Genomic DNA, 18,844 nt, shown 5'->3' on the forward strand with positions numbered 1-18,844 from the left:
ATCTTTCGCTCTTTTGTCAAGAAGGAAACCAACTCCTGCTTCGTGCTTGGTGTCATGTCCTGACCCTATTACTTCGCATCCATTGATTTCTCCTGATGATATTCATCGCATCTCCTCCAGTCCTAGTATATCACACCGATATCTCTTCATTTCCTCGCGAAGTAATTCTAGTTTTCCTGACATCCAAAGTGTCCGTACATTTCATATTCCTACTCATAATAGTTCCATTAGTTTCAGTTTCTGTTTACTTTCGGTATCCCACTTTTCGATCCAACCCCGATCGCCCGATTGGTATCGCGGACGTTGATGATCCGGGCGACGTCCGAGCCGGCATGTTGAAGCTGTTGATCGTATAGACATCACATAACAATTGTGTTTTTTCTTTACGGTTAGAACATCGACACTCATCTGACCGACCCTCCTCCTTTATCCAGGCTTGGGACCGTCATGAGACCCCTAAGGTTTCCATGGCGGTTTTTGCTTTGCTTCCTGGCAAATCAGAATTAACTTACAGTGCCTTAAAGGGCTTACGTTCATCATTAGATACCGAAACATTGACTTCGAGAAAGCAACTATCAACTCTTTTTCTAATATATTTACATCAACAACTATAACAAGTTGTTTATTTCATATGCCACAAAATCTTTATCGCAAATTTGTTGCCATTGGTTACGCTATCAAACAGATGCTGAATTCAACTCGAAAATTAAATGCTTCACAGCATTAGCATTTCTTCCAATGAGCGATGTTACTGATGGAATTATTGACTTGACAATCCGCAGCAAAAAGTTATTTATTATCACAGCATCACTTTTAATTTGCACAATTATAAAATGATTTCATTTGTTTCTATTGTCTCTGTTGGAGCTTACCCCACCTTTACTACGAGTTGTCCCTGTCATGAAAGGTTTGCTTACGCATGGATCCGCCGGAACTTTTATAGTTTCTATATTCGGCATGAAACTCTTGTAGTTTTTCTATTCGGCTTTGAAATAATGTTGGATTCAATATCCACTTAATTTGAATGATTTCATTATGTTATGTATCACTGATATTTACCTTAATAAAGATTTGTCTTTTTAATGATTTTTAATACCGTTTATCATCCATTGATTATTTACAAAAAATAATGAAAAATGTCTTACGCCGAAAATCTCTTAGGGCGTAGATTCTTTCTTTAAAATTAAATTCTTTCTTTTAGGGTGTAAATGTTTACGGCGAATTTTCCTAGAACCTATCTTCTGGAGTAAACGCCGCTGCGTCCTGGTTAGAAAGTTAATTATTGTTTTGGAAACATAGCAGCGTATATAATCAAGTTAGGGGTTGGCTACGCTGTCCGAGTGTCTCTGTTTTCTAACCTATAAGCTGTAGGCTCATACAGCTTATAGGTTAGAAAAACAGTTTAGTGGCTTCCTAAAATTTCATCTTTGGTCTCAAGAGCAGGGTGGTTTAATCACTTAACTCTTAGTCTATTCACAGTATTCACAATGTATGTATACAGGTTTGTTATGTAACAAATATTTGTCATGGCCAAACAACACGATTTCGTTGAATAGGGAAACGAGTCATAATTCCATCATTATTGCTGTAGGCGATGAAGATTTAGAAAAAAGTGAAAGTAAGCCGTTGGGACCGGTTCCTCAAGAGGAATTATTTCGGGATATTCATTAATTTTGAAATAAAAAGAAACGTAAAATTTTAAAGACCCCAATCACTATCAAGAAGAAGAAAACACCTCTACGTCCCACACATTGAGTAGTTTTGATCATCAAGCCTTGAGTCAGAAGTTGGGAAACCAAAATCTCTCGATTTTCACGACTTTTAAGTGAAAACAAACATGGTGCTATGTTTAAGTGCAATGGTGTAATATGTGAGGTATTGTGTTTGATGCACAAATTGTGTCGAGTGTGCAGTGTCGTGTTGTCTTCTTTTACTATAAGAGATATGCAGTCAACTCAAAATATTATTATTATTTCGTAACACCTCCAAGGAGTCCACAGACTCATCGAGGAAGGGCACCTACACTACAACTCTCCATCACCACCACTCCACCAACCGCAACTACCTTCATCATCTACACCAACGTCATCTACCGCCGATCACCATCACTAGTATTTCACAGACAATCACAAACATCCATGCCCACGGCAGGATTCAAACCCGCAGCCTTTTGTCTGCAGAGCAGATACGCTAACCACTCGGCCAACCAGGTTGCCATCGCCTCGACTGCCACATTAAGAATGGACTTTCTCCAGACGACTCCTATAGAAACTGCTAATGGCACCATGATCATTTAAATTGTAAAGACAAGAAAAACTTCTTCCAAACTACTGGCTTGTTTAAAAACCTATGAAATAAATACATTTTTATTTTTATTTTACTTGGATAGAATTTTTTCTTTTCCTCCCTTTTATTTTATTTTATTTTTATTTTTTCCTGGTTCATATATAATTTTTCTTTCAGGTAGATTGGTTTAATCTTCATTTAGTGGCCCTTGAATTTGTTTTAAGTCTATTTAGATTAAACGTTTAATCTAAATATACTTGTGAATTAAATTATACATGTAAATTATCCGTCTCAGATGAGGTGATCTTGACAGAGGTGGCGCTGCTATTTTAGATTATAAATGTAAATTATCAGTAAGCAGATGCCTTTAATTTTATCAGTGCACAGAAATAAAAATATGCTTACAAAGTTATCAAAGAATGGATTGGATCAGGCAGAATTTGTTAGGTAATTATACAGCTATGTGATTTAATTCATCAGATTCTTTTATAAAAAAATTCTATATATGCTATTATACTGGAGTTTCGAAGTATATAAAGTTCATTTGGTTTTGTGCTATGCTTTCAGTTATCTTTACCCTTATGTATTTAAAAGAATTTTTATTTTTCGATTTAGCATTATTCGTTTAGAATTTACTAAAATAAAATTTGCACTACTTACTGCACCAAAAGTAATTAATAGTAACTGTTTGTTAATGTTTGATTTTTCATGATAACATGGAATAATGATCAAGCATTGAAAAGCAAAATAATTTATTGTTACAATTACAACGTCTGAATTTGTAAAAAAAAAAAAAAAAAAAAAAATACATCGTACAAACACAACATTACATCCTTGTTCAATCACTTCGAAGTCCAACTTTTGGCACCATTTGGATCCATCGTGGATACAGTCTAGAAACAATAAAAACAAAAGAGAAAGTTAAAATGAGAGAGAGAGAGAGAGAGACTACGCAAGCTAATAACTCTTCATTTGTTTAGGCTCGTTCTAAAGTTGTTACGAAATTTTGCAGGTCAGAAATGAACGATATATTTCTTTCACCTTCTGCATCTCCCCTCTTTTTCTTCAGGATCGCGACTATTTATCTGTTGCTTATTTCAGTCTCTTTGTTAAGAACGTGGGACTAAAACCCCTATCAGACATTTCAAAGCGTTGTTGTCCTTTCAGTTACAGGATGATCTGTAGTGGTTTCATTGGTCGTTGTTGTTGTGATTGTAATAGTATCTTGAGACATTTCTGTGTTATCTTGAGATGTTTCCGTATTATCTGTCTTCATTTCTGAATGAAGTGTCGTTGGTCTGTTTGTGGTAGCTTCTAAAATCGTGATTCCTGTTGTTGCTGTTGTAGTATTTTCAGGATTAGTAGCTGGTTTGAGGTCTACTTGAGTCTGTCCTGCGATTTCAAGAAATTTAGCTGTTGTTTTTCCTATCAGTCCTCCTGTTCCTAATAAAGTTGATGTTATTTTATCAATTACTTCACTTGCTTTCACACTATCCGAGATATTTGAGCCAACCGTAATTGGAACATCAGAAATTGTAGTTGCGGGAGTACTAATGGTTAACAGAACAGTGGTTGGTGGAATACTAGTGGTTTCAGTTGTTTCCCTTATTCTCTCAAATGTAGACTGTTTTGATACTGTTGTTTCATCATCAGGCATCACTGTAGTCACCATGGCATTTTCATTTGATTGAGTCACCTCGTCGTTATGCGTCTCTTCCTTTTCTCCTGTTGGCACTAAACTCGTCTCTTCTCTTTCTCTTGTTGACGATAGAGTTGTCTCTTCTTTTTCTCTTGTTATAGATAAAGTTGTCTTTTCCATTTCTGAAGTGGTAAGTGTGCGAATGAGTATTCCATTTGTAGCTTGGCTATCGAGGTCTTCGGTTTGAGGCTCTTCAGTAGTGGACACAGGAGATGTCAATGAGGATCCGACATCAGATACTGTTTCAATTGTAGATGTTGATGAAGGTGTTTTTTGAATGTCGGCTGATTCCTCTATTTCTCTGGTAATTTCCATTCTTGCTGTAGTTTCTTCTACATCTCCGTTCACGATACTCGACGACAGAGATGGTTGAGTTGGACGAGGCGTTCTGGAAGGCAACTTGATTGTTTTGACTTCACCTTCTCTTCCATAACTGTAGTGTGGGTCAGGATACTGATGAAAGTGCTGATGAATAAAAGGCCCATTGTTTGGTGGATAACCATATTCGTTATCATAGTAATCAGGAGAAGCAAAGTATCCAGACGGATGGTAAGGTGATAATTGACCTGGCCCTGAATGAGGTGAAATATTTCTCGTCTCTGAGTGGTTTCCATTTGCATGATCAGATACTGGAGAGATATGAAATCGAAACCTTAGTGGAGGCAATTGCAGTTGTGTGTCTAAGACTCCATATTGAGGATGCCTACTGCGATCGTGTTGTTGTTGATATCGAGGCATCTGTGGATAAGGACTATGGATATGGGCCAATTCAGGATCGGATAGATCGCCATAAGATGCAAAGGTATGTCGGGGGTTGAAAATTGGTGAAGGTGATCTTTGATTATAATAATGTGGATGTCGACCCTGGAATGGAAATGGACCTCGAAGTAATGGGCGAAAGCCATTGTTTATGCTAGCTGTGTCATTTTTAGGCAGTACTCTATGGGATCCATAGGTCTCATATGGTCTGTAATTTGGTAACGGCTGATAAAGATTATATGGCTCTAGATGTCGAGGCCTATATGGTGAAAAATCATTGGGATCAGGATATTCGGATGAATGTGATGTACCATGAGTGTTAGTGTAATTACTATGTGGTTCAAGAGGTCGCGTTCTAGGATTATAAGGAGGAACAGTTTGGTGAAAACCAAACGGATATGGAGGAAGAGGACGGCGATAGTTATTAGAATGATAAGGACTTCGTTGAAAAGGCACTGATGTGTTTCCATGTGTTTCGTTATCAGATTTCGGTAAAGGAAAATTATGAGCATTGTATTGCGAGTCAAAAAATGGTTCTTGAATTGGTTGAGATGGAAAAGGTTGGTAATTATTTAAATAAAATGGTTCAGAATCATATTGGAATGGAACAATTGGGGTTACGCTTTGCTCTGTAGAGTTACTTGGTGTTGATAATTTTGGAGTGGATTCTTCAGAATGAGTAGGAGGAGGAGGAGGAGCACCATAAGAAAAAGGTGGTGGCTGAAATGGATAATAGCCTGCATAATCAGGAGGAACTGGTTCATGTTGGGGTGGACGTTCGTGTTCATGAATTAAATGGGTTCTATTACTTTCAGTGGTATTCTGTGGTAGTTTAGAAGCTGTCGACTCAGAGTCGTTATTCTGGTGTGGTATTAATGATGGTCTATTAAGTGGTAGACCATGTTCACTGTCTTTAATAGGGGGACCTCCATAATCAGCAGGTGTTTCGTTTAATGGTTCCAGAAAATGTGGGTAATTTGGCGAATCTTGAATGCCTCCTGGACGGAAACCAAATTGTGGCCTTCTAGGCAGTGGTGTCTGCGGAATAGGTTGAGGAGGTACGCGATTTGGTCCCCTTTCATATAGAGGCAGATTAAAATTATTTGGATGAGCAGCGCCGTTACCATAATCCGGTTTCAACGGTTGGAAACCACCGAAACGTTGAACAAATGGTTTTTCTCCATCGCGCACCTCGTAATAAAAACCTTTGGGTTTGCCGCTGTTCGAATTATCACCTTGCATGTAAAAGAACTGAGACCATTTTACTGGATTCTTTTCTTCTTTCTTCGTATTAAAGGTTGGGTAGATGGAACCAAAGAGCAATTTAGGGTTGCGTTGGGGAACATTCGAACGTGGCTGATTAAATGATGGACTTCGAGCATTTCGAGGTTTCAACTGGGAATGACTTGCTCCGTTACTGCCGATCAGCGCAGTTAGTAACAGAAATGCCAGTACGAGACCATTCCTCTGGAAACAGAAAAAGTTTGTTAGTAAAGATGTATGCACACAGAACTTATTACAGCATTAGTTTATTAAATGTTTCAAAACTTTATTTATTTGTAATCACTCCATATGAGCTAAAAGCGAAACTGTGTTTGTGTGTATTCCGTATCGGTATCGCAACAGAGTAAGACCATTCGCTTTTGTCCGAAAGCTGGGTTCGAATCCCTTTATGGATATCACAAAAAAAAGAAACCTCAACTTGCATACAATTTTCATCTCTCATTGTGAGAATACATCGCATTGGAAGCTTGGAAAGTTCCACTTTTGGTCTCTGTAGATGGAGTATTGTCCTATAGATTTGATAGGTTTAGAATCTTACATGGATGGATTGCCATAAAAAAAATCCCGCTGGTGGGAGGCCTTGCACCAACTGAAATGCACAGTGACCTTAAAAATATGGCATTGGCTTCCATAGCAATAGACCTCTAGAAGAAAGATCGTTATGGATATCGATAGGTTATTCTAATCGCTGACTAGAGGAACTTTTTTTTTTAGGCCTTTCTTTAGCCAGTTCTCAAGTTGGTCGATTTTTGCATTGGCACAGGCAAGTGGAGTGTTTTCTCCTAGAAACAGGTTTTTAATGCATCACCTCACAAAATCGACCGTAGAACTCACACAATTACATCCATATATATATATATATATAATTGACGAGGCATCCATTGAACATATGCATATCTCTCAAATTCGAGATATGGAAAAGTATCTGTCGATGATTCTTAATTTGGTGCCAAGGGCAACAGCTACTTTTCACTTTAAAAAGTGGTTTTTTCCATTGATTGAGGTGGTCTAGAAAATCACTTTGATTTTCTGGGTCACCTTAACAACTGTCATTCCAAGACAAAGTGCATTTGTGCATCCTTTCCTGGATTTAAAGCTAAAAAAAAAGGATCTGGAAAATTAAACATTTTTATCCTCAGAAAACTAATCCATAATAACAGATACCTCCATGCCTCCAAGAACCGCTACAAACCTCAAAAATTGGGCATTATCTTAATACTAGGGGTAAGAGCTCGCGGTCTGATTAATGACTGAGGAAGTGTTAGCCAAATAACTGAAATTGCTAATAAAAATCTTTCTAAAATGTCTATAAAAATGATATATTTCTGCTCAGGCATCGTGGATTAGTTGATAAAATTAAAACAGTCAGTGATTACTCTTTCATCAGAATCCAGTCACTTTATGCTTATACACAACCGTCTGGAATAGCCAGGACTTTATCGTGTAGGTATATTGACAAGGAATCCATCGAACAAAATCCAATACAATAGAAGTGAGCCCTATCATTACATATGTTATTTCATCAACTAATCCACGATGCCTGAGCAGAAATATATCAAGTTCTATGGAATGATTCTGAAATATTTCACAGTTGTTATTCTGAAATCTGAAATCTTTCACAAGTCTTCACCGCCTAAGCCTTATCAGCCTAATAACCCAGATTTTTCGAAAGAAGAATCTGGAGACGGAGATGTTATTAGACTCTGGTCGATTGAATGTAAATCCACGCATTAATCTTTCTGAATATTTCCTAGCTATGATCAGTCAAATACACAAACTGAAGCATGTCAAGGTGTTCAGCAATAGGCACAAGGTAAGCCTGCTTGTTATTTCATTTACACCTAAAGAGGTCGGCCCATGTAATTAGGAAGAAAGTAGTACTAGTTTTAATAAGTTTTAATTAAATTGTTTACGTTATTCCCGTCTTGGTCAACTTGGTACTAACGTATAGCTTTGCGAGTCATTGCTGTCTCTTTGTATATTAATTGTAGCTTATACCTACTTTAAATGGATTCTTTGTCAGTATTGCCAGAGAGAAACAATAAGATCACACCCTTCATATATATCTTTTCTGTTTAATTTCCAATGTTGTTTAATTAGATTATGTTAATTTTGTTTTTAAGTGCTTTTCGTAATTACTTTAAATTGGTGATATTGTTCTAGCTTCGTCCATACACCATCGAAAACCAAATGGCCTTGTCCAATCCTTGGAGATGTTTCTCTTTTCATTGCAACTGAGGTTAATTAGATTGTTTTCGTCTGTTGTAAAATGTTACAAGACAGCCTACTCATAAATGGGTGGATTCATTTTAATCAAATTGTAGTTTTGACTCAGTTATGATTTTAATTGATTTAAATTATAGTAATGATCTTATTGTTTGCCACTAATACACCGTACAATGTCCAAGATCTTTTTTATTTATTTATTTTATTTTATTATTTATTTATTTTTGTACTAAGCTAACCTCAATCCTTGTAATACATGAATCCTACAACAATCTGCCATGATAAGGTATTCAAATACAACTCATTCTTTGCGGGCGTCAACTCTACAGCTAAGCCAAAGAAGTTCTCTCATTATCCTGAATTTTGTTTAAAGTTTATACGTTATGATTTTAAAATTTAAACTACAATACGCCTTTTTAATTTCTCAGAATGACTGGTCATAGAGCGGTACATGAAAAGGGTGTGGCTAGATTTATACGTCATTTAGGAAAGGTTTTGGTGTCAGTAACATTTTCCCCACATTTATCAAGTGTAATAATAATTTTAAAAAAGGATACGCTGCATTCTGCATTTGAATAAACGCCTTATTTTGTGTTCTAAATACTTGCAAAGAAGATATGTCCGGAAAGAGACACAAAGAATAAGACCTGAGTTAAACCTCCTTATCAAAGATATCTCGAATTCTTTTTTGTATTTTTATGTTGTCTTACATTTCATGTTGTTAGTGACTAGCGTGATGTAGCTGCAGTTAGGAATATCTAACTTGCACTCTTACCAGATGACCACTTGAAATAATGACAGATGTAATCTTTTTTTCTTTTCTTACTAGGATTCTTATCGTTAGTAAAAGCAACATAATTACATAACGCAGAGATTAAATGAACATTACTGGATCTTTTGTGTGTAAAAGCACAGAACACGAATTGGCAGTGTTCTTTTGTATTATTTTTTAAAATGTTTCCCTTTTAAAAATAATATATATGCACCCTCTGTCCAAAAAGAAACAGAACTGTTCGAAAATAGAAAGAAACTAGTGGCGCCACCTATTGCATCTTTTTGTTGTCGAAAGCGGCAACCTTCATTAGTGTTGTATCAACTGTTTATGACATTTGCTTCATTAGGAGACGAGTTATAGTGCCAAGAGTGACACAGTGTTTTGACGAACGGTCGGTCGTCACGATATTCATACCTTACCCGACGAATTCTTGCTATCAATCGCTTCAAAACTTCGAGATAAAACTCACCTTTGACCGTTTGGCCAGACGGAACTAATTCTTTGTGGAAAATGCTCTTGGAATCGAAGAAACAAATCGCCATTGTCCTTACTTTTGACTTCTCCAAGCGATTTTTTTTCGGATGCCCTCTTCTGGTGGTCTCCACTCAGTGCTCTGGAGCTTTGTTTTGGGCTCATACTCAAAACACCACGTTTCATCACTAGTAACGATCGTTTCAAGGACGTTTGAGTCCTTACGAGCGGTTTTAATGAGGTCCTTGCAGTGTTCAATTCGATACATTTTTTGATCGTCGGTCAACTTGAGGGGAACAAATCGCAAATTCAATTTACGAAGGCCCAAACTCTCGGTCAAAATGTTGTGTGCAGTTGATTTTGGAATCTCCAATTCATCTTCAATCAATCTCACGGACGATTTCGGGTTTTCTTTGATGAAATCACGCACTCTTTGGATGTTAACTTCGCTCAGTCCAGTTTTTGGACGGCCCGGCTTTTCGTCATTCTCAAGCGTCTCACGACCACTTTGAAATCGCTTAAACCACTCGTAAACTCGAGTACGGGATAAGCATTCATCACCGCATGCTTTTGGAAGCATTTGATGGTAAAACGTTTACCAAGTTTAACACAAAAGTCAATCTCAGCTCTGTTTGAAACTCATTTTCCGACCGTTCGTCAAAACACCCTGTCACTCTTGGCACTCATAAACAGTTGACACAACACTAATGAAGGTTGCCGCTTTCGACAACAAAAAAATACAACAGATTGCGCCACTAGTTTCTTATATTTTCGAAAAGTTCGGTTTCTTTTTGGACAGAGGGTGTATGACATGAGAAAATCTTCCTTCTCACCGGCAATGAGCTAATAATTTACTCGAGTTACTTATTATCAACATTTTAACACATGCTGATTCTCGATTACACAACACTTTGGGCACTACTGTGGAAGGATGAGAAATTCTGAAATACTTGGTAAAGGCGCATATCGAAACGTTTTGATTTGCCCTCTAGAAAAATAAGAGGGCAAATCAGCTGATGAGGAAGCGGCAATGAACTAACAAACAAAAGTGTACTATAAAAAGTTTCCAAAATACTACAGCAAGGTTTACGGATAACTCGGTCTAAATGCAGTGGGGGGGGGGTAAAAACACAGAAGGAATGAACGAGCCAATGACATAAGAATTTCTTACAACCATTAAAGCAGATCGTAGTTGTAAGAAGACACTTTCACCTAAGATTAGCTGTGCTACTCACAGATCACCGGAAAATACTTGAGTATCTTAATAGAATCCGCATTTTTTGAATAACTATTTAGTTGCTAAATTAACAAAATTTTATACACAGGCATGAAATGAAACTGTAAATACTTTTGTATTAATCTGGTTAAGAAATGTAAGATTATAAGAATGTGCAAAATATAAATGACAAAACTCTAAAATATTAATTAAAATCCACTTATATACACGTAATACATGTATTGTATGAAGTGGAACTTTACAAAATCGTTCTTCATAGAGTTACCATTTGGATGACACAAATACGTTTTTATTCTTATCTGGAACTCTATCCGTTGCTTATTTACCTTCTTGAACTATCTTTATCATAGATTTAATCTGCTACTCTATAGTTATCTTAAAGGAATTTATCACGTGGTGGAGCCACACGAAAATAATTTTTGTGGCAATATTTACTTTTTTTTGCCTATACATGCACAAACTGATATTATTACGTAAAGAAGAAGATATTGCATGCTGCTATCTCCTTATGAAATTAATTAACTGTCTTTCATTTGATAAAGAAAGGTGGGATAAGACGCTAGAAAACAGATTTATTCCTACAAGTGATTTTTCATCATGGTACTGTAAATATGAGAGGTGATTGATGGGCAAACAAAACACAGATTATTATGGGAATTATAACAGGATTACAGTCTGGATAGCCTTGCTTGACAGAAAATATAAATTTGGTTTCCTTTACATTGCTTACAGAGTTTGAGAGGAAATCTATAGAAATAACGGAATTATCTCAGTGACATGTTATCCTTGAAGTTTTGAATACAGTCAATATAAGGAGACAAACTAACATTGGACTTAATGGTAAGCAAAACGTGTAACTTCTAGGAAGGCTTTATGGCTGGTACCTGAGGGGAAAAAAGTGTGTGACTATTGCTGTTCTATTTCTTCAATTGTGAAGAAATACAACAGTCCAGTCAGTCAGTAGTGACTGACTGGACTGTTGAGTGGAAAGAGTATCAAGCAGAATGTGGAGGCAATCACAGGAAGCGATGGATCCCTTCATGTTTGCAACTACTCTACATGCTGCTGAAGACTGAATAATAGTGAGGGGTGGATGTTCACATGCATAAATTGAACCCTTTGATATCTTATAACGAATTACAAATTTCAGATTACGTTACCAACCATTGAGATTAATATTACTTTTAAGATGACAATGTAGCTATTCATTTTGTCAAATCTGTGGCTCAATGTCTGGGAAAAAAGGTGACGAAATCGATTATTTTCTCGGTGATTCACTCTCCACATCTTAATTCAGTTAGGAATCCATGAAAATTCTTAGAATATACAGATACATAGTGGCTGAGTCATCAGCTCCTCATTTAAGACATGTATGGAGGAATTATTGTTATGGGAATGGACTTAAGTTATTCCGATACCTCAAACACTAGTGAAATTCAAGTACGTCTTCTTCCGTTTCATTTGAAGACACGTAGAGTTCCAACCCTACACCACCGCATATTGAAATATGGTTTCTATATTTCTGCTAGGTAGTGTAGTTGTAGATGGTTAGCGGTTAGATCGCTCGACCTTGATCTTCATGATACACGAATTCAACAATCATTCCACTCACCAAAGCGGTAAACCTATTAGTGTCGATAGAGGGCTGGAGTTAGATAATTTAAAATTCCTTTTCTAGAGGTCAAAAATGATTTTTTCGAGCCACTTTATGCCTCTAATAAGCAATCGTGACCTCATGAATGCTGAAACCATCTATCATTTAAAAACATATTCACAAACATTCATACCGAAACGGGATTCGACCAATGGTCTGTGGATTGAGAAGAGTAGAAATGCTACCCACTGTGCCAAAGAGGCATGCAAACTGAGCTTTCTGTATTTGGATAGAAAGCGATTTAAATGATTATTCCAACACACACACACACACACACACACACACACACACACACACACACACACACACACACACACACACACACACACACACACACACACACACACACACACACACACACACACACACACACACACACACACACACACACACACACACACACACACACACACACACAGGTATAATTATTTACGCTTTTGGATAGTAATTGCATTTTTTTTTTTTTCACTGTCCTATGTTTATATATACTTATCTTGCTACTTTCATACCGTTAGGATTTGTAGTTATTTAAAAGAAGTATTTCCGCGCATACTTTTGGGCAGTTATTATTTATCAGTAATTCATGTGTGTGTGTGTAGAAACTTTTAAACTGATGGTATCAAATATTTTATGTTTGAACTTACATATTTATAATAAAATAGCTAAATGTGGAGGTAAAGAAATGCATGAACAAATGACAATCTTAGTTAAAATAATTAAGCATTTATAATTACCGTACTTTGATTAAAAATGCATTTACTGCGTAGTTCCTTAAAATTATGCATAACAGTGATCAAAGAAGAACAAAATCATAGCTAGTGACTTTTTTGGGCTTAGACATGAATAGAAAATTGCAACTATTTTGTTTAAAAAAAAAAAAAAAGAGGTTGAAATGGATGTCGGCGTGAAATGATGCAATACATACGTTTAATGTATGCAGCGCACTCTATTTATTTTCCATGTTAATTTTTTATTATTTTTTAAATACAGTATAATAAAAAATGATAGAACTTGTCTTTTTATGTATCCCTCATCCTGTGCACCCGAGGCCTGGTGCCTCACTCGCCTGCTACGACCTTGAAAGAAGAATTAGAATCGTAGCTAAACTATAATCACGAACAACAAAGATCCCGGAGGGGAGATCTTGTTCTGATGCTGTATTTCTCTTAAACCAGTTAATAGAAATATGTATATTACAAACTAATATATTACATTTACAAACCAATGTGCTGCATTGATTTAGAAAATGCCTTTCATCAATTTAAATGACACAATGTTTTAAAAGTATTAAAATCAAGAAATATACCAATAATTGAATTGGTAAATTTAAATACTTAGAAATAATAATTTACGGTGAGCTCAAACGAAAATAAAAGTGCCATCTAAAACCCAATAAAATATCAAGATGTTTAAATTGAAAATATGGTAAAATAAAGATCTAACATAAGAAACAAAAGTAAGAATCTATATATTATTGCTTTGACATTAATATGAACATACATGTGAAACAAAAGATTGTGGGGAATGAAAACATTAAAAAGCAGTTAATAAAATCGTATTTGACAAAATAAAAATTTAAAACAAAATATGAAGAATATTAATTACAACCATAAACGAACTAATAAAAAAAAATAAAGATAAGAATAAAATGAGCATATTAATAGAATTGAACTCAGAAATAGTACAGTTAGTAAGAAATTGGAAACCAAATACAAAAAGATAAACTGGATAGACGAAAACAACATGGACATCGTCTGCATTGAAATAAGGAAAACGCAAAGCGACTTCTAGTGGATTTTTTTCCCTCACAGTTACTGACAAATAATAATTACCCGAAAAGTATGGTAATATATATTTTTAAAACAACGACATCTTTGTGCTATAGTCACGAAGTACTTTCGTTTATCAAACCAGTTAATATTTATTCAAATATGAATGCAGTGAGACACTCGAAATCTTTTTTATTTATTTATTTTTTTGTATGTTTTGGAACTCCAATTGAATACACGCGTTAAATAGCTGCTTGAATGTGATATTAATTTCTCAGAATATATAGGCACAGCAGAAACTAACTTAGCTAATATGAAATAATTTCCGCGCTACACAGAAAATAAAAATTGAGCTAAACTTTTCGCGGAAGCAGAAGCGGAAACCAACAGCAATTCTCAGAAAATCTTTGTGCCGACATTACTGTGAGCCTACGCAGGACTAAATATCCTTTATCGAAGGTTAAATATAGAGTTAAAAGCTGTTTTCAGATGAATTTAAAATCGTTAGTAGTAATGATAAAAATAAGTGAACGTATAGTTAGTGTTAAGTTACAAAATGAATTTTTTTAAAGTCTCAAACAGTTCAGTTTGTACGATTACAAATGCGTAAGCATACTGCTTGGGGAACGTTATTTTTGTTTGGAAGTCTAAACATCTAGTCTTTGAAAGAGCTGGAAAAGAATATTGATCAATATTGATTGTAATAGTTTAGATGCTTCTCTTGAATACCAAGATAGGATCCAGGGTATATTAATATTCTTCAGAATAATTCCCGGATGGATATTCTCCAGAGCATAGTAATATTCTCAGAAGAATTGGAACGTCAAGAAATTCTGACAAATAATGCATAACTAAATGTATTTAGAAGGATATTGAAGTCACCTACTTTTTATTCACTTTAAAAGTGTTCTTCCAGGATGTGGAGCTCACGAAATGGGCGAGAAGTCGACTACGAAACAGGACAGATGGAAATATGCATAATTGAACAGATTAAATGTATATTTTGTGTTAACTGGTTTCGCCTTTCAACTAAAATAGATGAGGGGAAAGCATTAAACTAGTCCCGTTCATAAAGCGATGTCTGGAAAATGTTGATTTGTAGGGTGGTCGTTAACCCGCAAAATGGGGTGCTTTTTTTGTAAAGCACACACACAACAGTTTGACTCTTTTGCCAATAGTATTTGCTATCGCTTCACTTAAGGTCTCTTCCAGAATTCTCAGAATGCATGAGGGTTTGTGCAATTTAACCCCATTGCTTATCACTTTATTCTTGAAGTTCATTTTCAAACTATTTGGTATTGGCTATTAGCATTATTAATCCTTCAGGTCGGTTTTACTTCCTGGAAAGGGCACTCTTTCAACTTGTAATCAATAATTAGTGAGTGGTCATTGAGTTCTCATGAATTTTAAAGTGACACATAAATCGAACATGAGGCCCCAATAAATTAATCTGCAAATAATCATCGCCATCGCAAATATAATTTGAACCACCATTTTAAAGGTTAGACAGCCTCACCTGCTGGGAATTTTCTTCGTAATCTAGCACACAAATGAACTGTAAGTAGCTTATTTATGTTTTTTAAGGTGGACGATAACAACAGGGTATTCAAATGAATGTGAGGCCGCTAAATAACCTGATTCTCACTGTCCTGTTTTTAACACGCTACAGATGGCCTAGATGACCATCTGTTTTTCTGTTTTGTCGACTACCCATCCTTTGGTCAAATATCAAAAAGAGTGTTCTAGTTTGGTGGATGCCAATGGGATTGAGAAAACAGGTATAAGAGAAAGAGAAGTTAAAAGAAAAGTTAGAATACTGTCTTAATGACTACAGTGAATAACAACAATAAAAAACTGTTTGATTTGTAATTGTCTTATGCCAGTTATCTGGCTAGAGATAGCGCTGGTTAAGGTAGGTATTGATAAGAAGCTCTAGAGACGCAGTATAGTTAAGAAGTATAATTCAAGTACTTTAGAGCAAAAAACAGTATTTTTTTTTTATTTTGAAAGAAGTTATTTATTGTCGCGTCTCTAATACTATTTCTCTCGATATTGTCTAACAAGTCTTCGTGTTTCCATTGCTGTTGACATTTTAACGTTTGTGCGCGGGGAAGGATACTGAAGGGCATTAAACTACTTGGAGAAGGGAAATCCCGTGAATACGCTTATTATTCAAAGCCGATAGTAGCTACGCATGCTATCTTTCGTGACCCGATTACGATACAATGGACAGTGTGCGACTCTGTTGTTGTACCACACCTCGCCCCAAGATCGCCACACATCAATCAGATACGACCTGGATCGAGTGAGTGATCACCAGATTGCCTTGAAATTACTAAATATTTATATTCGAAACGGGTTCCGGTTCTAGAGAAAGTCGCATTGAGGGAAAGATAAAAATCGACAGCATGACCATGAGTAACATGTGCGATAATGCCCTTATGAACGCTTGTATTATTTATATAACAAAACAAGGGACATGCAGGTAGACTACTGGTTTAGATTCGTTTCAGGGGTCACCCAGTATGGACATAGACACTTTATCGGACAATGTCACCATTAGAATTCTTCCGAGAACGGGACATTAAAGTGCCAACAGCGCATTTGAAAAACTCAAGCTGTCACGTGACTCATCGCATGATAATAGGACCAAATTAACATTTACAAACGGATAGTCAGAACAAAAGAAGAGAATGGGAAGAAAGAAAATGATGGTAGGAAGAAGTAAAATATCGCATGAGTAGAAAGTGAAGAATAATGAAGTTAAATATACAGCCCGCAGACATTGGAAGAACAATTGCCCCCTCCAGGGACGCTCTGGAAACTCATAGTTGAATACAACCAACTGTGTAAAGATACATCGCCTGCTCTCCAGCGGTAAGATCTGATCTCATCACTAAAATGATGTGAAAATCAGTTCATATGATACTAAGGTTAGGAACATTGATTGTCAGTCAGTGAATTTCTAAATATTTAATATAGTTATGGACTAAACACTAGGTGGTCTGGACTGTTCTGCTCATGGACAGCTTTGTTCCAGGTCGTGGAAATTTTGCTGTCTGTTCAAGAGGTTATGGAACAACTTGAATGATGGCTAAAGCAGAAAGGATGCACTAATAGGCAATTTATCTGAAAAAAAAAGTATCGGCTGTAAGATTTGTTTTGATATATTCTAAAACGTTTCACTATATTCTTTTTTTTTTGTATGAGACCGTGGCTCATTCAAAGAACAAATGTATGTCCTTTGGTTGTGAAGACAGGTTGGAATTCATGGATATCAGGAACATTGGTCACGGTTTTTAACCCGAAGTCTTGCAGCCAAATGCACAAACCGTCAACCAGGTCAACAAAGTGAGTATGACTGATATTAGGCATACGCTTTCCTCCCAAACTTAGAGAGATCAAAAATTTGGAAATATCAGTAAAAATTGCTAATAATTTTTTGTATCAAATTAAATTCTGTATTGTATGAATAACCACAGTCCTTTTTTTTTAATGAATAAATTCACTGTTCGCATCGTAATATTATTCCTTTCAAGTCTCAGCGATATTTTAGTTTTCCGTATGCAGTTTAAATGCTAATAAAATATTTTATTAAACTTATTATACTTTAATGAAAGAATTAACTATTACAGAACGAGGTCAAAAATTGTTCGCATCCAAGTTCTCTGTATTGTGGTTGGCCTTGGATACCTTAACGTTAAATAGCCATGTCTTTAGTTCCATTAGAATTTGACAACGTTTTTGACGTCTTAGTCTAAATCATTTGTGGAAATATACGACAATTTTGGAGTCCTCCGTATATTAATTATCTTGTTATTTTGATGGCCAAGTTAATTAAGCAATGTTGAAATGCACGACTTTGTGAAAATTATTAAAATTGTCAGCAAACGAGATAATTAATGAGTTTTGGGAATCACAGACCAGCTGGAGAGTGGATGCATTTGGAGGGTAAAACTAATTCACTAGCAGCAATGTTGCTTAACTTCTTGAAAGGGTCTATATCGTTGTTTTTCGGACGAAAAATTCTGTACAATTTTGCTATCTCTTCAGCGTGCTTGTGTTTTTTTGGAGATTTAGTAGTTCTGGATAGAATTGAGGTAAAACTACCCCCAATCCCCAAGCCATTGTATTCTACACTATGGGAGTGTTTAAAATAAGCATTGGCACTTTTTAAATATTACAGAAATCCTGGTTGAGTAACGTAGCTGACATGAAGGAGGCAACGATTTATCTTTTATAAGGGCGTATTTATTAAGAAACTGGTTAACCAAAGGAGGTCATTTGGTAGATTTCCGCTTTCTCGCTTTTGGATTAATTTTGTTTTTTGGGTGCTGCTTGGTCATCTGCGAGTGATGCAAATGACCCATTAGAATAGCTGTTTGTCTTAAAATTAAATTCGAATAAACAATCTAAAGGATGTTATTGTTGTGTAGAAAGAATTGCACATTCCTACAAGAAATAAGAATCTTCCAGTCGGAATAATAATAAATTAAAAAAAAAAACTTCTTGTTGTAATTATTTAGATTCGGATTACTTAAGTTATAAGTAATCAATCTATATTAAGATTAGTTGTTTTATTATACATATTTATCCTTTCTTTTGCGTTGTTAAGCTCGATTAGAATTCCACGTCATCTATATTATTATTATTATTATTATTATTATTATTATTATTATTATTA

The 18,844-nt window shown here is 35.7% G+C and overlaps 1 protein-coding gene across 1 annotated transcript in view; it reads right to left on the reverse strand.

The window, feature by feature from the left end:
* Positions 1-3,124: 3,124 nt before the first annotated feature.
* LOC150092462 (uncharacterized) overlaps positions 3,125-18,844 on the reverse strand; it is a 39,600-nt gene continuing 23,880 nt past the window's right edge. Inside the window, exon 2 of the mRNA XM_090415075.1 lies at positions 3,125-6,211. Within this exon, the coding sequence (XP_090271201.1) occupies positions 3,431-6,211 (2,781 nt within the window). The 3' untranslated portion in view covers positions 3,125-3,430. The remainder of the gene's footprint in view (positions 6,212-18,844) is intronic.

This window comes from Typopeltis vanoorti, chromosome 26 (assembly GCF_054136105.1).
Source record: "Typopeltis vanoorti isolate ZY-2024b chromosome 26, IOZ_Tvanoo_1.0, whole genome shotgun sequence".
Taxonomy (NCBI): domain Eukaryota; kingdom Metazoa; phylum Arthropoda; class Arachnida; order Uropygi; family Thelyphonidae; genus Typopeltis; species Typopeltis vanoorti.